A 22294-nucleotide genomic window follows, 5' to 3' on the forward strand; every position below is an offset into this window, starting at 1 on the left:
TTGCTTATCAAATAAGATACAGATGCCAACACATATGGCACTAAAAAACATACAAGCAGGGTACTACCACAACTCCTTGTATATTAAATTCTGCATAGCCAGAGCTCTGGATAGACAGATGCAGTGTGAAAACATTGTCCTCAAGACATTTTAGATCATAGGCAACTGTTAAACATCCAAAATTTCTGGCAGACCACCTTGTATCTTTACTGTTCATGTTTTAACAACAAATGCTACAAAAGCAATACAACTCCATTCAAAATAACCTGGCATACCGGCAACTTCTTGGCTCTGGTATGGAATTAATAATTTTGAGGAAGCATGCAAGGCTTGATTTCCATGACAGATATCTTCTACTGAATGAATGATTCGTAAGAGTTTGATAATTTTTCAAACACAAAAGTCTTTCCACCCTTTCTGGTCTTATCAGTAGCAGCACCCTTCCCACCAAGCTCAGCTTGGAAAAAAACAGCTTTGAATGTGGCATAATTATGCTAATACCACACGTCCCAATTTTTCTTCACTTCCTACTTTATTGAAAAGATGACAGAGCCAGGATCTTCTCAGTGGTGCCCAGTGACACGACCAGAGGCAGTGGGCACCAACTGAAACACAGGAGGTTTCCTCCAAACATCAGGAAACACTTTTTCACTGTGAGGGTGACTGAGCACTGGCACAGGTTGTCCAGGGAGGTTGTGGAGTCTCCATCTGCGGAGATACTGAAAAAGCTGTCTGTACACAATCCTGGGCCACTGGCTCTGGGTGGCCCTGCTTGAGCAGGGGGTTAGACCAAATGACCTCCAGAGGTTCCTGTCAACCTCAACTGTTCTGTGATCCTAGCCCTTCACTGTCTCAATGACTTCCCTTACCCAATTTGACAGATGTTGATCATCCTTTTTTCCTCTCTTCATCTTGTCTTGATATTAACTTAACCAAATTAAAGTCAGAGCAATTGTACCACGGTATGTACAAGTTGGAAAGCCAACTTTGTCTGAGACACGAATAAAATCTTCATGTCTGCAAGCTTGTCTGCTGTTTTTCTATGTCACAAGGTGGTCTAAAATATTATTGTTCTAAGAAATAGGACCACGTGCAAGCTACATTCATTTGGATAAGACCAGAGAATAAAAGTATGAAGGATTATCAGGTTCAGACTAGCTTACTGCTACAGTGCGGTGACTTAAGTTCCTCTTAATACCAGCTGGATAGGAATTAACGGCTTTCTTTTCTGAGCACTTGTGGCTCTGTACTGCTATGGGTTTTCAGCATCTCTGTTGGCAGTGATCCTGTGTGCCCAAACTTTAGTTTGCAATATTTTTTTTTTTTTTTACTTTAAACAAACAAACAAAAACAAAACCACAAGAGCATTTGTACGACTGACTTTCACTGAACTCAACCAGATGGATCAAGCTGTTGGGTCACACATGAGCTATGCCTTAACTATTTTAGTTGCTGTTGCAGATAAAAAGTATTGACAAATTTTCACTGGATAGTACAATATTACTAATAACAGTGAAATGCTTTGAAACATCCTCTGATTCATAAATGGTGGCATCAAGCAGAACTTGGTTTTAAGATGAGGTCAACCAGATTCAAGCAGAGCTCACATGGCACCCGCTCTAGAGACAACAATCCAGTCTGTTCCAGTCCTATACTCCTACACTTTCACTGGGCTCATGATTCATATTCAAAACCACATTCCAAACATATTTAGGTCAAACACAGAAGTTAACATATTGCTGCACTTTATTACCTCTCCCTGTCTGCAAAGAGAGCTGTGGTCACATCTTGGACACCACCTGTAATTTCTGCAGTAATATGTTCACAGATTGGATGGCAGAAGGGCCATTTGGATTTATCCACAATATAACGCTAAGGAATTTCGCCTAGTCCCCACTTCAGTTCTGCATACAAACACCAACTACAACCATGCAGACCAAGCTACTCTGAAAACAACATGCAATCATTTTGCATGCAAAAAAGGAGAAATGAGAGAGCCTCCCTTTACTTTCAGCTAGCAAATATTTGCTTTCCATATTCTGCAATTAATCATCCTGCTCCAGGTTGAAAGCAAAGGAGACAAGGTAGACCTATTAGACCAAAGAAGTGGGGGAAAAAAGTTTTTTTTAAAAAAATAAAATCAGTAATCCAAAAATCAAGTACAGGCTATTGCTGGTGCCTATAATAGCTTTCAGAAAGTCAAATAAACACAGATTACTAGCAAGGAAATCTGAAGTTTATGTAATATACAAAATCTTGAGACTATTACCGAAAGTTATGAAGTGCTCCAAAGACTACAAATGGCCCCCAAGGAAATAATTCTAAAATAATAATAATAAAAAATTAACCAGAAATCACAAATGGCATTTATTCTGGCATAAAACCTGTATATTTCTTGGAATTAAATATCTGTCTTTTTATTAAAAACATCCATGTCTGTTCATGCTGAGTTTAAAACATGAACAGAAGACACTTGCTAGATTAACACCCTTGCTATCATGTTTTAACTCTTTAAAGAATCACACAATAAAAAAGTTAGCATCTGATTCTCATTAGTTCACAAAGCAGTACAAATTTTTTTCCATTAAAAGAATATTAACTTTATTTCTCACTCATAATATAAATGAAGGTGGAAAGTAAAGAGTTAAAGCTGTTTGGCAGCTGTTATTTTAAACTCCTCTGGGTTTTATAATTTGCAGAGCATGTCAGTTCCTCCACCCTGGAACTTGTTTAAAACACCCAAGCAGAGGAATGTCACAGCACGATCATCTGCCATCAATACAATAGTCAGAGATACGACACAGCAGAGGACCTCCTCCTCCAAATCTGTCACTTGCAATAAATTATGGTGCAGCCAGGAGCTGACTGAGACTAGACAGACAAAGAAATCAAAATTAAGAGCATGTAGAATCGGACATGACCTATATAGAAGTGATGGCTAAGGTTGAAGAGAGCAATATGATTTCTTAGGGGGACAAGATATGCAGACAAGAGGGACAAGGACAGAGCCAAATGGCACTCTACAGTGAAAGGGACAAGTAAGAGCATAAACCCTTGAGCACCGTTATTAAAAAGAAGCAGTCAGGTAGTATTCAAGCACACAACATACTGGTTCCTTGTTAAAGGTGCTCAGAAAGTAAAGACTGACATACAGCACTAAAACCCAGCCACAGTGAAATCACATCAGAGAAAATCAGCATTGCAAGACCTGAAGGGAGAGTGCCACATAGCAATCAAAGACTGTCTTTGAAGAGAATATCTAGGACAGAACCTTTTGCACAATTGAGTAAGAAAAATAAATGCTTATGTTTACAATTCTTCAAATAAATGCCTTTTTGTCCAGAGACTCCTTTTTCTGCACATACGGCGAAAGGTTATTCCATCATATAAACATCACACATCACTATATCAAGCCCCTATATCTGGGCAATACAAGCCCCCTTAAAGCAGAGAAGCTAACATTTAAAGCTAGATAAACTTCTACCCCATCATTTCATAACCTTACACTAAATTTACTTCCTCTAGAAGTATCCACTTCCATCAAGCCCAAGCTGTTAGCAAGAACTAATGAACAGTAAACTACCCTCCAGCTCCTACTCAGGCTTGCAGGATAGTAGCTCTGAAGCATTCCTGAGCACGCCAGCCTTTGGCAAATAGGGGTGGACACATTCTGCTCTTACTGGTTTAGAACAAGCAGACAAAGCAAATAAGACACAGATGGGTACCTTTTGTGTGTTCTATTTTGTTTACCTCTTCCAACTACTTGTATTTTCATATGAACTTTTTTCCTCTGTTTCCACCTTATTTGCCTTTGCCTACTGCACAGCTTACAGCATTAGAAGGGATCACAAAGCAGAACTTTGTTTTTATCTCCCTGACAATGGAAAAAGGGGAAAAAAAAAATGCAACAACTTGACACTTTACAGCCTCAGCAGAACCCCAGCCACAAGCTGGGGCCCTCATGCACCACTGCTATTTACAGATATAAAACAGCCAAGCAAGAAGTTACAGTGGTGGTACACAGTGCAAGCCCAGCATCTGTCTTCTGCAAGTACTGAGAGCAAAACAATGAGACATTTGTTCCAAGCTCACGCAGCAAGGCAAAAACAACTGCACAGCAGCCACCATTCTTCTGAATGGAAGCCAGTAAGATGATTTTGTTTTTTCATTTCCACCAATGAGTTCACAAAATGTGTATAAGAATCACCCTTTTATTTTAATTATCACACAGATCCATATGATCTGGATACAGTTACACAAAAAGCAGCAGCAGTGGGGCTGGGATGAGTGTGAAGAGCAGGAGCACAGCCTGTTCACTGCTGTATGTTTTGCCACACCAGCTCACACTGAAGAAGCTGCAGTTCAAGACCCTCAGTTGGCAGAAAGCCAACATGACAGACCTTCTAAGTCTGGACCCAGTGTGTCAAAAAGAATACAAAGGACTGGTCAACACCACAACAGTTAGTAGCCATGGCTGCCAAACCAACCAAGCTTCCCTCAAGTAGGAAAAACACACACAAAAACACACTGTTCTAGCTACAGCCCCATCTATGCACAACCCTGCATGACAGTAAAGGCCAGCCTTATTCCACCTACACATTCAGCATCTCTCTCCAGGAATCACTGAGCAACCAAGGCCTTCTCAATCACTTCTGATGGGGATTAAGAATCTGGGAGAAGAATAAGACATATGGATGAGTATTTCAAAAGCTGAGATGCAGCTGTATTTCAAGCAACTGGAAAAACAGGTTGAAACACTGCCAAGTTGTCAGGGTCAACTAACTCATGAGGAAACATGCAGGTAATACAACTTCTATAATGCACAGCTGGAAACAGCCGTCAGAGGCACATTCAAGTGAATCTGACAAAGCATAAAATGTCTCCAGAATCACCATCAGTATGAACAGCCTCCAGAAACAAGAATAAGGAAACAACTAAGTCTTAGCACAACTCTCTGATGAACTATTCATCTCCTTCACACTTCGGCCTGAGTGTGCTCCTTGCTCTAAGGGAACACCAGGAGCACGCTGAGAAGGACACATGTTCATTTCTGAATGTCAAGGTGGTCATAACTGTGCGAAGAAGTTACTGGCCACTCCACCAAGGCCAATTTCTACACTACAGCTGCTGGCAATAGAAGTCCTCTTATCAAAAATGACAAGTGTGGCAGAAGATTCAGCCTCCAGTCAAATTCTGAAGAGATGGATCAGAGTATTTATAAATTAAACAAAAAGCTCAATGTAGAAGACATGTTACCTAGACATGCATAATTTTATTTGATACTTTTTATTTCTGATAAAGAAAAATGACAGCGTATAAGTTCCAAACAGGTATACTGAGAATACAGGAGTAATTGGAAATCAAGACCTATTATTGCTACCAAAGAGAACCTACTAGTATTGATTTTCACTAACATAACTTTCAGACTTAGGTGTTATTTTGTCATTTTTGCCTGTATTAAGATTATCCATGAAATTTCCATTCTTTTTTTACATGGTATTGTGGCTTTAGTTGAATGTCTTACCTTACATGAGAGTAGTATCATCTCGGAAGTATGATACTGTTTTTTCTTTCCTTTGGTCACAAAGCATCAATACAGAATCACATGGGTTCTAGCACAAAGCACCACTGAGTTGGAAAAAGAAATAGAAATACATGGAATTTACTGGTTCTGGCTAAATATATCTGATACAACATCCGGTCAGTTTTTAGACTATCTTAACTACCTCTGGAACCCTATTTATCTTAATACAAATAAAAAGATATAAAGTAGGTCAGCTCTCCATTGTAATGCTAAGCATATCTGTGTTTTTAGAAAGGATACTTTTTAATAGTATCAAAAGCACCATCACAGACTAAAGGCTGAATTGTCTTGAGCTATTAGAATGAGAGAAAAAAGTTTTAAGTGATACAGGTTTACATAAAAGATATAAAAGTTTAATATTAAAAACTAATTTTTCTGATGAAGTTAGAAATTTGTAAGAAGTCCTGATAATAATATTCAAATATCATGAAAACTGCAGGAAAAAAGAGACCAGAAGCCAGTGAGGCTTAATTAGAGGCCTCAACAGATTGTTTAAAAATCTTGAACAAGGAAGTACACATACTCATACACTCTAATTCACATGCCTTCTATCTGCTAGCAAGGGTTTATTTCAAATCTATTGCCATGAACAAGAAAGAACAAACACATCTGTATACGTTTGCAAGCCAAAGCTGCTTTGAACAAAGCAAGCAAGCAGAAAAAGCGGCGCAACTTCTGGCGTTACTGGAACAGCCACAGCAATCCAAGGACAAAACTGAAGCCAAGTATCCTGGATAACACATTAATTTCATAGAATAATGACCATTTACAAAGGACAATCACTGTAAGTTGTTCAAAGTACAGAATATCATGCCACAAACACGTAACTGAAAATGGTGGAAAATGCATTACAGTTTTACTACTGTGAGGTAAGCTTTGATTCATACCATATGGCCTTACAAGACAAGCATGTGTGCACGTCTGCACATGTGTGCATGAATGCTGAGGTCTCCAACCCGCAACTGTATCCATCCCAGTTTTCTAGCAGAAATTAAGAAGACAGGATTCCAGTAAATACTAAACTCAGTTTTTCAGAGTCATTCCAGAAAGTTAATCATACTAACTCACTATTATTGTCTCAGAAACCTGGTAATTAACACAAACTGAGATAAATAAAGGTGAGAAGATAATATCTAGCATCAATATAATACCTATTTATGTTTGTATTTGTTCTCCTCTTTACAAGGCTTAAAAAAAAAAAAAAAAAAACAACAACACAAAAACAAACTAAAAGCTAACAGAATTGATCATACTCATATTGGGATAATTCATGACAAGGAAAGATATCAACCAACATATCACTAAGTTATTTTCTTCCCCCCTATTCTGTTTAACATGATATAAAACATACAATATTTTTATTTCTCCCTCAGGCAAAGAGGTCCAGTGAATGCAATACATGGTTACCTCAAAATCATGGGTCATCAGCCTGGGTTTAAAATAAAAAAAAAAACTAAACCAAATATTATACTAGGAGCACAGAGAATATTATTTACAAGTTCAATTAGTTATCAGAAAAATCCTCAGAAATCAACATTTATCTGCATCGCCTCACTGAATTAAAATAATTGCTTCTTACGGTATTTCCTGCATTGTAACTACAGACAAGTACTGACTTTTTAACAGCACCTTGGATTTGAAGTGTTTTATCCTCCTGCTGCTTAAGAACATGAAATGAGATTCTGTTACTAGCAGCATCAAGCTTGTAAGTATGTTTGAAACAAAGATTTGTTTACATGACTGCTTTTGAAAATGTAGGTTGTCTTCTGGCTGACAAAGTTAAAAGTTAAGCTCAACTCAATAGGGAAGAGAAGGGGCGAGGGAAACAGCAAGAGGAAAAGGAAGAAGCTTCTTAGTACTAGTAGCTGGAACCCATTCAAATTTCATTTACTACACAGGAACTCTAACATGCCATCTTATCATATTATGCTTTTTCTTTTTGCCTTTTCCCCCCCCTTCTCCTTACTTTCATTAAATATATATATATATTCAGAAAACAAACTTGCCATCCATTCTGGGGACAAGTGGCTGTGTATTTACTTACAAAAAAAAATATCCTTAAATTTGAACATCGGTGTAGCAGGTGGGGGACGTCTGCCTTCCCAGGAGGCCGAAAGCAAGCCCAGACTGCTGACGTACCGCCACGCTGCCAGGCAGCTTTCCGGCTTTACCCCTTATATTCATGCAAGCATGACAAAGAAAAGCACGGAATGGCAAGAGAATGGTAACTAAATCTGAAAAGGGTCCAAGAAGAAACTGCCATGACCCAGTATCAGTAAACTCATTAAAAGCTCCCTAATCATTAAAGTAAAAATGGCATGAATTAAGACCTGACTCTTGCGTGGCCTTGGTTTACTTCCCAGCCCTGACCTAGACAGCGTGCCGTCTTGGTCACTGCACTTCCTCTTTACTCCTGACCTTATCTTCTGCACAACAGAAGTATCTTCATCATCCTGTGACTAGACAGTAAACAACAAATGTTTCTTTTCCAAGGAAGATACATCCTTTTACAAATACTAACTTTTATTACACACTCAAAGATGCTATAAGAGTAACTTAGAGGTGCAAGTCAGCAAGAGAAAGTGCTATTCCTTTGGGCAAACATACACATCTCTTCCAAAGCCTCTGGGTTGTTAAAAGATCTTCTGAATTTTAATACGATTTGGAGTAATGAGTACTTTACTATCACCAAAGACACACCAAAAAGTAAGCAATGATCAGCCCCACAACCTGATACTGTCAGATACCATTTGTTTAAAGCCAGCTCCCAGGTGTACCAAAGCTCTTTCATGATGGACTATTTAGAGTATATCCTTACTAGCTGTTAATCTGTACAGCACTAAACAGAATGGCATAAAGTAACAGTGAGGTAACAAAATTTCTGCCTCATGTCAGCATCATGGTCAGGAAACACTGCTGTGCATTTGCTTTTCCTCCAATTCATTATATACCTTATTGGAAATGCTAAAATTACCAGTTTTGTAAGGCACACTCACACATTAAATAATACCTAGACTGAAGAAACACCTAAGAGTTTGGCTGTAAGAATGTGAGCTTTAATATTTTCCACCATGAAATTAGGCTAGGGGTAAGGGAAGATGACACTTGATCACTCTGAGTGGCTAACTGATGGAAGACTTAATACTTGAGTGCATCAGATAGTAAAAAGTATCTTTGTTTACGTGCAATCATCCATGGTAAACAAAGATTCTCTACTGCTCTGAAGGAATCTACATGGCTATCACTTATTTATAAGCATTTGATCTTGAGAGATAATATACACTCTTTTTTGATTTTTCTTCACCACAGAAGGATTCATGAAAGTATGGACTATTCACTTAAAAGCATGCATTAGTTTGCACATGGGAATAACCATTACTCTTCTAGGACACCACCACAAGAAACTGTTCTACTCTGTTACCTAGCTCTCCACCCCGTAAACCCAAGGATTTTTTTTCTGTGCAGAAAGTTAGCTTGTGACATGACACTGCTTTGATCCCCTTTCTAATGACATCTGCTGAGAGGGCTCACTCAGTTCTTTTGGCAGCAACAGTAAACCATGCTTTAAAAAAAAAAAAAAAAAAAAAGAGAGAACGTTACTGAAAGATTAACTACATACTCACAGGTAAAATTACTAATTAAAACAAGATCTCCAGCAAGATTTTGAGCATAGCTAAAGAGTGCCAAGTAGTTTTTGCTGAGGTAAAGCTTCACAGAGCAGATAGCTATTCATATCTGATCTAAAGAAGGAAGTCCTTATCTCATCAAATGCCTGGAAAAACTAATAGTTTTCAACAAGAATTTTAGTACATCAGGTTCTCTCCCTTCAACAACTGATTTTTAAAGTACTTTTACTAGTTTAATATTGAAAAGTCTGCTGCAGTTATAACTCAATAGCTTGCAGCAGTTAGTAAATTTGGAAGTCATCCCATTAGAAGCTCTTGCTCCTACTGCTTCAGGCTGCTTGAAGCAAGTGTATTTTTAATTTTCAGGTAGACTGCTAACAACAATATTTACATGGAGTAAGTTTAATGTCATAGTTCACTCTAATAAGTTTTAACTAGCAGCACACTAAAGAATAACTATCCTGTAAGAACAAAAGAAATTTTAACTTTTGAAGAAAATTAACTTCTTCATATTAAAGTTTTAATAGTAGGGAAAAAAGTAACAGTCCCCACACACAGGCACCCTGCAAAACAATGAAAATACAGCTCTCACTTCAAACATCTGTGTTCCTGGCTCCTGTAAATCATACATCATGAACCTAGAGACTGGCTCAAACTTAAGTTATTTGCCAGGACCTCGACTGCAGCACCACACACTGTAATAAGCTGAGTTGCAGGAATACTTGGTACTAGCACTAAAGCTAAAAGAGCAAGTATATTGCTGTGCTTCACTGTGTCTGTCAACATTATTACCACAAGTAGCTTTTTAAATTACTGTAATATTTGTCCAGGTCAGCATGCTACTCAGCAGGTTTCAGAACTTGCCAGGAGCACAGTTCAGAGGGAATCAAAGAGAGCAACTGTTGCTCCCTTCTTGAGCTGATGCCACCCATTCTGCAAACACAATGCGGTGCCTGGACAAGTTTATCGCCCTGCTACTCAGCAGCGTTTTCCCGCCCTTGGCTGCCTCACCCCCCTGCAGACCATCGGTCCTATCTTCAGAGCTCCTGGACCCATTTATTTCCCTAGCAATGCTTGCCCAACTCAAACAGAAACAAGAAAAGGCCATAAACACTCCCTAGTAGACTTTCCTGCCCGTCTGTAGCAAAAGCACTCCAAGCCTTTCAATACATGAGAGGGCCAACACAGGGACACAAGAAGGAAGGGCAGGATAAGAAGTAAAAACTTATCTCTCAGCAGACCCTAATTTAGGAGACATCAGTGCAGAAATGCAGTAACTAAGGAAAGCAAGGCCGTTATCTAGAGGAAAGCGGGAATTGCTCTGGCAGACAGTTCAGAGGGAAGTGATCAGACACCATCAGGGACATGCTCTAATTATGCCAAACTGTACGTTCACAACTAGTTGACAGAAGTTACTCTGCCAGAATGCTGTGCTAAGTGCCCAGTACTGCCCTCACATTTCTTCTGCGTTTAAACGGACCAAAGTGCATTTCCTCTCAAGCCATTTGGGTCATCCAGAGAGCAGAGAAAAGATGCCTCAGGTACTAACCCACCCGTTACCCAACAACTGGGAGAAACACTCATGAGCGCTGTATTTCACAGTACGCTTGAGCTGAAACTATGGATGAAGCTCTGTTTAAACTACAACGCAGGGTACAAACTGGAGTATCTGAGGCAGAGACAAAAACCTGTCCTGATGGAGACAGAGACAGTCGCAGCTGAAAGCATCTCAAATCATCTGCTATTACCTAGGTCCAGGTCTGCCAGTATTCACTGCTCTAATGAAGTGTTTTCATCTACTGTAGGCAAATAGTTTTCAAGAAACTCTTTATGCTTTTTCTTTGAGAAATGAGATGGTATCACATTTTCAGACAACAGCTGTCTCCTTTGAGCAGTAACTTTTAAAACAGTTAACTTGCTAAATGTTGTGCCCTACATCTCATGTTACTAGTTCTGCAAACAATTTAATCCTGCATCAATTGGCACTGCTGCCACAAAGTCCTTGTTTCCCCTTATCAGCTCCTCTCAGCCCTTTCCTCTGCATCAGCAACAGCATTTCTGTAATTCCAGATGAATCCAACTAGGGAAGCAATCCAGGTGAAGACTGAACTAGTGTATACAGGAGTTTTCATTTGGATAACTTCCTCGATCTGGTTTACCACACTGTTACAGAAGTGCCAGTAAGAGAAAACAGACAAAGGTGAGAGTAATAATGCAGCTTAATCCAGAATAAATCAACTCTTGGGAATACAAAACTAATTAAAAACATGGAAAAAACACGTAGACAAGCCCAAACAACTCCACAACCCTCCTTGTTTCTAAACCTTCCTTTGTTTATTTACTCTTGGGAGTGAAACACTTAGGCTCATAAGCATAATGCTACTAAGACAAATGGTTTAGAAATGTAAATAGACAATAACTCTTGTTTGAGTCTTGAGAAATGCAAGATAACCCAGCCAGGTAATCCAAGATTGCATGTTCCTTCACAAAGCTTATTACATGGTATATATTCAGTAGCTCTAAGGCCAAGCCAGGGTGCAACACCGCACTGATGAAGCTTCCAGTTACAATACCTGAGGGACGACTCATCTGACTAAAAAGGAGTACAAACAGCCTTGTCTAGGCTGCCATGCTAGTCAGTGGAGATCCACACAGCACGATTCATATGACCCAAATGTGCTTACTCCAGGTGACAGGAATGCCACTCAGCTCCATTAGCTGAAAAGATTAGATCTTCATGTCTGTAAACGGACCGTGGATGACTAGCTAATATGTAGACACTTGCAGACTGCAGACATCTGAATTATGTGAGATGCCTCCTACCCTGGATGACAACTGCATATCCCTCGCATAAGAAGTCTTCACGTATCAAATACAAACAGAGATGAGATGTTTGGATCTTAACCTTTCACTTTGCAAAACTGTCCACAGTATGGTGGAGAGCAAGAGGGCTGGACAAAAGTGCGGATACATTAGTTTCCTCCCAGCAGCGCTCCAAATACAGCATTTACCTTGATTTGTTGTTGCTTTATTATCAAGCAAGTCTCACAACATCATTGCAGAAATACTTGTTACTGTATTAATACATGCCCTTGCTTATAAAGGATGAAAGACACCTTTTTTCAGTAATGACAATCAATCACAAAAGTAGGATGAAACAAGAAGGAGCTCCCAGCACTGCTGTCACCTTTGTTAATTACTGCATGAAGAATAAAGGCCTCTGTTTTCTTTAACAAAGCAGGACTACCTTATGCCTCTACCTCTTATTTAACTCTGCATTTACTGACTGTCAAGGTAAGCTCCCCCTTATTGTTAAATATTGCTATTGTATTACTCTCACCTACCACACAGTACAGTAGCTCTCAGCACTTTTGCAGCTAGAACTTAAGAAAACTGGAAGTATTTTGCACATTACTGGATTCAGCTCCTTTGTAGTCCTCGAGCCAAAAGGACAACACTACTTCCTTCCCCTTGGCTTCCCTCTCCACGCTCCATTTCCTCCCTGCTAACTGCAGTTGCCACTGTGTCTCCTCAAAGCCTGGTTCCCACAGAGCAGAGAAGCTGAGGGTGGCCCCTACAAGAGTCACCCCAAGTCCAGCAAGGCTTATGTGGGGTCCCCTCCACTGTTACACGCTCTTGCCTCCCCATCTGAAAAGCCACCATTAGAGCAGCATAGCAGAGTTTTAAATGGTGCAGATACTTACTCAGTGACGGAGAAACTTCACTTCCTGGTGCATGAGGTGTTCACAGAATGGATAAAACCAGGGTTTCACTCCCTAGTATGCCTCCACAGTACAGCATAGGCAGTGACAGCTCACAGAACTACAAAAGCTAAGAGTAGGAACAACTGAAATATAGTTTCAGTGCTGGATTTCCAGGGACTTTTGTGCCCTGCCTGCAGAGACTGCTTCTGTTCAAAACAGACTTTATAACCACAGCAGTTGTTTAAACACATTCAATCCCCCAAGTAGCTCTTGACAGAGCCAAATTTACAGGCTATACGGTACATAAATGAAATTTTCCTTCAGATCATCTTAACACCTGTTGCACTTCAAGCTAGCAAAAAAGTACACAGGTATATCTGAACCAGAACAGTGGCATTTTACATGACATGAAAATGGAATTTGATGCTGAAATATGCTTAAATACTACTTTCCAGGGCTCATACTCACCATTACGTCAAATATGATTCTGTCTTAATATTTGAAAGTGAAAGATTCAATGCACTTACTAAAAGCAACAAGAAATTACCTTATGTTGACATTCTTATGGCTCTGTATTAGCAAATGTATACGTATCTTTCCAGTTTCCAATGAAACTGAAGATGGTGTTCGTAAAAAGCATGTGTATAATTCTTATTACCCATGTACCACAAGCCAGATACTACATTAACTGAAAATGTAATGTTCACCAGCTTACAGGAAAACTTATTACATTAACTGAAAACGTAATATAAACCAGCTTACAGGAAAATGTTTCTGGAATTTCTGAAGAAAATAGAAGCTCTCTGTTCTCTTTGGTATTTCCCAAAACAAAATGGTTTAATGTATATTATAAGTGTGTATTTTATTCAGTGTTATTAAGCTCATTTGTTCTAATAAGCACACAGGCTTCTTGCCTCCCTTACTTGTGCTCCCTGACAGGTAAATGGTAAAACCACTGAGACCCGTGGGAGAGGCAGAATATGGACAGTGCAGTTCTCTCAGAAGCTGCCTTTCTTCATATCTAAAGGCAGAACTGATATATACTGGAGCAAATAGAACTTAATCCTACAGAAAAATGCATCTTGCATAACATAATCAGTGTATAAGGGAACAAATACTGAAAGTGCACACTTTGATTTCAAGTTGCAGGTATTTTGGAGAGATTATTTAGTTTGCCTTTGGCTGACTGAAAAAATAACTATCTCCCTAAATCCTAAATTCAAGGTACATGACAACTGTATTGATCAAATGTACTGGAGTAATTTGAGATATATGGAAAAGAAGCACCATTCCCAACCATACTGCTATCCAACAGCCAAACTTCGGGCAGGGTTGTTACAAAATGCCATTAAAGCTGACCTGCCAAGCTGTCAGGTAAGGTGCATACCTGGACTGACACGACCTATGCATTGAGTTTCTTTGCCATGCATTTTCCTCTCAGTTTTCTTTACACACCAACACTGTGGCTAGTCATTATCCACAGAAGGCAAAAGCAAAAAACTAATTTGAAGATTGTATTAAAAGGAGGCAGAATGACATTTCTGCTCCTCCATGCACTACAACCACCGGAGATTTAAGCTTTCCAACAAACCTAAAAGCACAATCCTTCTTTCTCCCCGGCACACAAATACATATAACCCAGGCTTCTGTTAAATTAACAAGCATATGGTAAAACTGCATTTCATTGCTACCAGAAACCTCTCCTGTAGAGAGGGAACTGCTATTTGAAACCATTCACTTGGCCAGAAGTTGGCATACAAAGCAGCCGTCCCTAAAAATTTCATGAACCAGGTTCTCATCTCAAGCAGTAAGGAGTGTGTCAGTGTGAGGTTTAAAGAAAAAAAAAAAAAAAAAAAGACAAAAGAGAGGGGGGAGGAAGAAGGTTGTTTCAACTTTTGTATTAGGTAACACATGGCAATTAACATATCAAGACAAGACAGAGGGGACAAATGACCACAGGGAAAGCCCCTATGTGAATTTGCTGTCACTTAACAAATGCATACACGCTTTATTTAAGGTAAATTGAATCACTTACTCCAAGATATTACAAGCCAAAAGGGTGAACACAAATGTTTAGCAGAAAAAGACCGCAGTTTTAAACCCTCAGCTCACCTAGGTAACTTGTTAATCTGACTGAGAGAAATCAGTTACTAGGCATTTGCAGACATTAGTGGTTCAGGGTAAACAGTTTAAAAAAGTAAAAATCTAGTGCTTATCTGGATCTGATAACCGATAGAACCAACAAATACCTCATCCTCATTAAGATTTTATGATACCATCTAGTACCAAGTAAAAACTTTGCTCCTCTACTCAAATAAAACATCTTTTGTGCTGCTTCAGAGCATTTAGTTTCTACTCTTAAGAGTCCATTTGTGTTCTCAATGAAATACATGTTTGCATTTGAAGGTCTTTAGTAATTTGCAGCTGAGAAGAAATAATATAGCAGTGCAAGATGAAAGAGAGAAAGACTTTCTGCATCATCTAAACTTTATCATCATGGCTAAAACTGCAAGCTTGGGATAACTGGCTTAAAAAAAAAGTCAAGAACTTGAGGGTCTCCTCACAGCTGTTACTGTGCTGTCCAGAAAAGAAGCCTTTACAAAATGTCCAGCTGAAATGGTTGTGAAATTAGCTTTCACAATGTCAAGTAACTTAATGGCTGTTTGCAGGCAGACAGGCAATTACCAACAGCAGTGCTGAAGCATTAACCCTCCTGTCCTCCATGCACACAGAGGGAGAAGATACTGCGGATTCTGACTACAGAGCAACAGATGAACTTTTATTCACCATACTAAGAAAAAAAAAGTATTTGCCTGCTCATTCTGGGATTATGAAGGTGAGCTATCCTGAGTATATTCATCTACTAGTAGACTAGTCCTTGAACTGGGTGCTATTTATTACTCGAATATTTTTTTATTATTCATAACTTCTTCATTTTGAAGAGCTAATAAAATATGAAGACCAAGACATGAATTAAACCCAATACCCACTGCAGCAGACAAAAGTCATACCGGACGTCTGTACTGCAACACAACATTCTAGGATTTGTCTCAAAAGAACCTCCCTAGAATCTATGAATGAATGAATCATCCTCATCTTCTACTGTGAAGTAAACTTCACGGGCAAAGAAATTTAACCCCTTCTCAAATTACACTGATTTTGCTTACATCCTCCCTGGGTTTGTGTTACTTCTCCATAGAGCTCTTAAATTCCTATCTGCCAAGGTTCCGTAAGTTTAAAAGGGATCTGTTCATATGAAGAACACTCACTGTGTATTTTGTCTGTACTCAAACAAATCACCAGTTCCCAATAGGAATAGGCAGCTTAAGGGTTGGCTTGTTTTAATTAAAATTTCTACACATTCATTTCAGCATTTGAACAAATTTAAGTTCTAGAATACCCGATAGAACAATTTAAAAAGCAAACAAACAAAACCCACCACAAAAACTCAAAACCATAATTTAGTCCCCATCTGAAACACTTGTCAGGTATTAAGTATTTGAGAGAAATTAAAGAGGTAAAGCCTTACCAATCCTAAAATGTACCTTCATGGACTTCTAACAATCACACTGCTGGAGCTCTAAGCATCAGTACTGGCAAAAATTAACAACTCATTTGTGTGGATTTTACCATATTAAAGAAAAGGAGTTACTGAAACTTAAGAGTGTATGTGACCTTCAGACCCCACAACAGATCTGCATAATGAATCAAATAAGCTAGCAGTATGACAAAGTCATCCAATTTTCTAAATAGAGTGCTAAATGCTGAGCTTAATTACCAGTACTTTCCATATTCACGAATTATGTAATCAGCCTGGCCAAGCAGAATCTGAAACTGGGACTGTCTGAACATACGGCTGAGAACAGCAAAAGAGCGAAATGCTCGACGCAAAGCATCACTCCTCATCCCTTCCTTAACCAGAACACGGATTAAAAATCCAACCTTCAAATAGCTCCACATCAAAGACTTATTTATTTAGTCTGTTAACACAGGCATGGAACATCTTAACAGAGACTCATCTAGTCTGTCCCACCACAAGGAGGGATGGATCTCTGCCCTAGCCTCTTGTAACCTGTCCAATAATAGATATTGCAGCTGAAGCAATTACTCCCTAATGGCATCCTCTGGCTTTCTTGCCTCCACCTTTATCCAAATCCCTTGTTTTTTCCCTAGTCTCTCACCAGTCTTTCCCTAGACTGACAAGGGGAAATCAGTCATCTGCAAACATCCCTGAACTTTGGCAATGGCCCTTCACCTGTAGCTACAACTATCACCATGGTGCTAAAAGGGCAGGAGGGAAAAACAGTTGGTTTAGGTTTTACAACCATTTGACACTTATTTTGCTCAGTATACAAACAAGGAATGTGCCTGGTACTAAAACGCTTTTCCCCAGATATTCACACCTGATGATTAGGAACCTATTCACAGCTACAAGCTGGCATGGAGTAAGCTTTCAAAAAAAAGACTCATGGTCTTTTTTTTTGAAATATACTTCAGTATGAGATTAGCTCCACATATGCACTCACCGATGTACATGTCCAAAGAGTAAAGACTGGGCTTGTAATTTGACTTTGGAAAATGATACTATCTATGAAAACTCAGATGTTCTTACATGGAAGATAAAATTAGACCATTTTATTTAGATAGAAATGTTCTCTACTCACGGGCATAGCTGCTATTACATAAATAATCAGCTATCAGGCTTAATGTGGAAGCTATAGAGACATGTCTTTCCACATATCATGAACTGAGCTTGACAAGAAGAGATCAACAGGGCAGTTGAAAGGCACTAATTTTGCCAATACCTCGCCACTTTGATCACATATATGAAAGAGATTTTCCATATGATACAAAAATTACAACTGATTGATATTGTCTTGGTATCTGAAGTGGCAGCTTCAAGGAATGAAGACAGCTCTGTTTTTCTGGCATGCTTACCAATAAACCCAGTATAGTCCCTAGGTTTACTGACCTTTGAGGTATAGTTTAGTACTTCTCATTCCAGAAATTGTTTTGTCCTTAAAAAAAGGCAGAATCTGACATTGCATTTGATGTCAGATTGCCTAGCATGGTAGTTTTTCTACAAGATACCAATACCTTTTGAATACTCTGTATGAGAGCACAGGCCCACCTCGATCTTACTTACTGCCAATACAACCACAAAAGAAAGAGCTCAAAAAGGTTACTTTTAACCATTTCCTTCTTGTGGCAAGCATCGCTTACTGATTCTTACTGACATGAGAGACAGGGAAGCTTAGAGGAAACAAGACATAAGCGTACTCCTTGAGTGGTGTACTTCCACTCCACCACAGCGGGAAGCATGTTGCCAACCCATCACCACAAAGGCTAAGCCAGTGTGGGATCTCTCATCCCAGATGACATGTTTAGCCACCTGACAATGCAGACCACAAGGCTAACACTGACCATGGGGGAGGACGCATTTACTCCTAGCACGTTTCATACCCTTAGGTAGAAAAGTTTTCTGCTTCCCAACATAGCCATGGTCGCAGCAGGCGCGACGCTGCCACAGGATCCCAGGAGCAGCCCGGTGGGAGGAGGCCGATGGAGGGGCTGCTCTCCTGACACCAAAGGCGAGGCCGAGGGCAAAGCGGGGCACGGGGGAGCATCTCCCCTAGCCGAGCTCCCACAGGGGGTGAGGGCTGGAGGGCAGGTGCACCTCGCTGCCCAGGGGACGCCTCGCCACGGCACCTGTGGGGATCAGGGCAGAGCAGCCCACGGCAGGACCCCGGCCCGGCCCAGGAGCTGCCCCAGGTGCCGGGGGAGCCGCCGCGGCCTCCCGGCGGGCTCGGGCACTGCCCCGCTGCGGCTTCTGCTCCCGCCCGGCTCCCCCCCGGCTGCCGGGGGGCGCGGCGGCTGCCCGGCGCCCTGACAGGCCCCCACCCGGCCGGCGGGCAGCCCACCGCACCGAACAAAAGGCTCGGCCGAGGCCCGGAGACGTCCCGGGGCGGAGGGCCGAGCCGCGCCGCCAGCCCGGGGGGCGAACCCGCTGCCCGGCGGTCCCGCACGGCCGGGGGGGCAGGGCCTGCGGCCGCCGGTGCCTCTCAGCCCGCCTCTCACCGCCGCGTCGGGCCCTGCAGCAGGCACGGCGAGGAGGAGGGGGAATAGGGGGAGAAGGACGCAATGCAACAGCTCCGACGACGCTGAGAGGGAGGGAGGGAGGGGGCAGCACAATGAGGCCAGCGGCAGCCCCTACCCCTTCCGTTAACAAAAGCTCCCCAGCCCCGGGGCTGCCTTCACCGCCCCGGGCCTGGGGGGTGGGGGGTGTCTGCAGCGGGCGGCGCCCCCGCTGCGCCCCGCAGCCGGCGGGCGGTGGGCGCCGGGAGAGGTCTCGCATCGCCGTCCCCCCGCCCCCCCCCCCCCCCAAGCCCCCGGCCGCCTCTCCCCCCCCCCCCCCAAGTTCGCCGCCGCCCGCACAATGCAGCCCCCCGCCGCCCCGGAGGCCGCCGCACAAAGCGGGTCAGTCCCGCCGCCCTTCCCGCACCGACCTTGAGCCGCCTCGGGCGCCCCTAAGGTTTTGGTCACCGCCTTCCACACGTTGCAGCCCAGCAGGCAGAGGAGAAGCGCCGCCGACCTGCTCATTTCCACCCGCCGCCGCCAGCCGCCGCCAGGGAGGGAATCGCCGCCGGAGCCGCTGCCCGGAGGAGGAGGAGAAAGAGCCGCATCAGGGGCTGGCCCGCTCCGCGCCTCCCTCCATGTTGCCGTGCGCTGCCCCTCCTGCTTTCTCCGCCTGCTGCATTGTCGTCCCGCCGCTGCGCCCCGGCGTCCGCGTCCCGTGCTGTCCCCCCGGGCGGGCGGGGGGAAGGAGAGGCGGGAGTGCTGCGCGGTCCTGGCTGCCGGTCTGGTGTTTTTTGTTTTTTTGTTTGTTTGTTTTTTTAATTCTCCCCCCCCGACGTTTATTCTCCCCCCCCCCCCCCCCGTCTCCCGACAAGAGCAGCCAGGCTCCGCCGCCCGCTCGTTAACCCTTTGCGGCGCTCCCTGCCCCGCGCGGCGGGCCCGGCGGGACAGCGCCCCCTGCCGGCCGCGCCCCGCCCCGCCTGGCCCTACCCTCCTGGCCGGCCGCGGGGCGAGGGGCCGCGGCTCCCCGGCGAGCAGCGGGGCCTGCCGGGCCGCCGCGCCAGCCGCCGGCCCAGCCTCGTCGCCCCGCGGGACCGGCTGCCGCCCGGGGGCAGGCGCGTGTCCCCGCCGGACAGCCCGGCATATTCCCCCCCCCCCCCGACCCCCCTCCCCGCCAGGTGCTGCCGCGCTTACCTGCCGCGGGGGGCCGGGTCCCGCCCGGCCGCGCCCGCCGCTCGCTCGCTCTTTCCTTCAACGGCTGCAAAATGGCCTCCGCGGTGGTAGTGTCCCCCGCCGCGGCGGCTCGCTCGCCTCCAGCCGCAGCCCAGCGGGAGGGACGAGGGGGGAAGACGGACGTGGTGGCTTATAATGGCACGGATGAGACGTGTCGAGTCACAGGGTCCCCCGCGGCCCAGCTGCCGCCAACAGCCCCCTGGCCTGATCCCCTGCTGCTGATGTTGTATTTAAAGCGGTTTAGGGAAAAAAAAAAAAAAAAAAAAAAAAAAAAAAAGCATCCATCTACTGGGTTTTATACAAAATTGTTTTAAAAATGCTCTTGGAGACTGCACAAGGAAGGCAAACTTCGGGGTTGAAATGCTGGCATGGGAGGCTGGGGTCTGCCACGGCGCACGGAGTCCCTGGGGACGTGGCAGTGTGGTGGCCTCCCACCACCGCACCGTACACGGCAGGACAGAAGCAGCACTGTGGAAATTGTAGCAGGAAAAGGAAAAGGGCAGGGACAGTCTCCCTGGGGGCTTTCTCGCTGATAGGTTTTGCAGCATCCGTGAGAGCATCTTTCTCCAGGCCAGTGGAGACAGAATACAAGGCCACAGCACTCACTCCTCCCTTCCTGGGCTCTGCTGAGCATTATGCTTCCTAGGGGAGGGAGAACAGGCACTTTTCATGTTTCCTCCAGCACGGATTGCTGCTACAGACAGCTATTATGGCAAGTCTTTACACAGCTGTGCAAAGCAAAGCCTCTGCCCCACCGGCTCATGGATTTCCCACGATCTGCTCCCAGATGCTGCCGATGGTTCAATTTGCCTGTAAGACTGCAGTTTGTATACCTACAAGTTTACTATCTCACAGAGGTGTCTTAAATCTTCAGGTTTTATTTGTTATGTCTATTTTTAAATAAAATCTGCCATAAAAATGCAATGCATTATACATTTATTTTTAAAAAGTAGTATAGCTGTTTATGTTGTCTCTCCAGTATTTGACCAGACTAGCTATACCACAAGGTACAGGTTGTTCCTTTTATGAAATTTATTAAATTCTTGTGCCCCAGATGTGTTAAAACTGATTTTCTAGTTCCTTTTTAGAGACACTCCAGTTGATTACAATATATTGGACTCTGGTTTTACCATTAAGTTGTTCAAATACTGAGAGTTGATAAAGATGGTGTAGACACTGCAACTTTATCTTTTTATCTCGAGAAGTTGGAGAATTATTTTGTAAAACTCGGTCCTATAAGAAAACTGGGTACAAAGAGTCTATTCAGTTCACAGCGGAGATCGAATGAGCAAATACAGATCATCTGATCTTACCTCTGCTTATCATAAACCAAAGATTTCAATATTGTAGACTCATGTCATGTCTAAACAGTTACCATGTACCAAGCATGGTGTGAAGAGCCCAGTAGATTTATAACAAAACTAATCAAAGTTTAAAGTCTGTTGGTGACCATAAGGCAACTCCTTCCTAAAGAAAGAAGGCTGGCCATGTAAATGATCACACATCATAAAGCATCTTTTTTTGAGATCCCATTTCCCTTTGTCTGGACATCCATGGATTTGAACTGGCATAAATAAGATGAGCTCATAGATAGAAACTTATATAAAACCTATTTCTGTCCATAAGGAAAGCTAGAGAAATTTATTACAAAGAAGAATATGCATTTTCCTGAATATAGTTACATTATTTTCACAGAAAACATATACCATGGTCCTTGCAACATCAGTGAATAACACATAATGATAGGGACTGGAAAAGAAATGAGGTACTGCACTGAGAAATATAATATTGCACTGAATTTTATCTAGAATTTACATTTAAGAAAGCAGAAAGCTGTTTACATAGGCCCTTCCCTTAAACATCTTTTACAAAACCAGAAAATTTTGCTTTGTCACTAGTAAACAAATGGTCTGCTTCAAGACTCAATTTTGGCTGCATTTGCTCACTTGACTCACCATGCAATGGATTTACAATTCAAGCAAAGGATGTTTCCTAATTCATACTACAAGCTACAGCCATATGAAAGGTTAACTGTTCATCATTGCCTTCTTCCTTCAAAGAAGAAAGAATAC

At 42.6% G+C, this 22294-nt stretch overlaps 1 protein-coding gene across 3 annotated transcripts in view; it reads right to left on the minus strand.

Moving 5' to 3' along the window:
* Window positions 1-21041, minus strand: part of FAM171A1 (family with sequence similarity 171 member A1) — a 93326-nt gene extending 72285 nt beyond the window's left edge. Inside the window, exons 1-2 of one of the 3 annotated variants that reach the window (XM_042802120.1) lie at window positions 20184-21041; window positions 19421-19566 (exon numbers count right to left, since the gene is read on the minus strand). In XM_042802120.1, coding sequence (XP_042658054.1) covers window positions 19421-19514 — 94 coding nt within the window. In that variant the 5' untranslated portion in view covers window positions 19515-19566; window positions 20184-21041. Of the gene's footprint in view, window positions 1-19420; window positions 19825-20183 lie in introns of those variants that run through there. The other 2 variants (XM_042802121.1, XM_042802119.1) reach the window with 2 other exon arrangements.
* Between the last annotated feature and the right edge of the window lie 1253 nt (window positions 21042-22294).

The sequence above is a fragment of the Tyto alba genome, unplaced genomic scaffold (genome assembly GCF_018691265.1).
Source record: "Tyto alba isolate M040663 unplaced genomic scaffold, T.alba_DEE_v4.0 Super-Scaffold_38, whole genome shotgun sequence".
NCBI lineage: Eukaryota > Metazoa > Chordata > Aves > Strigiformes > Tytonidae > Tyto > Tyto alba.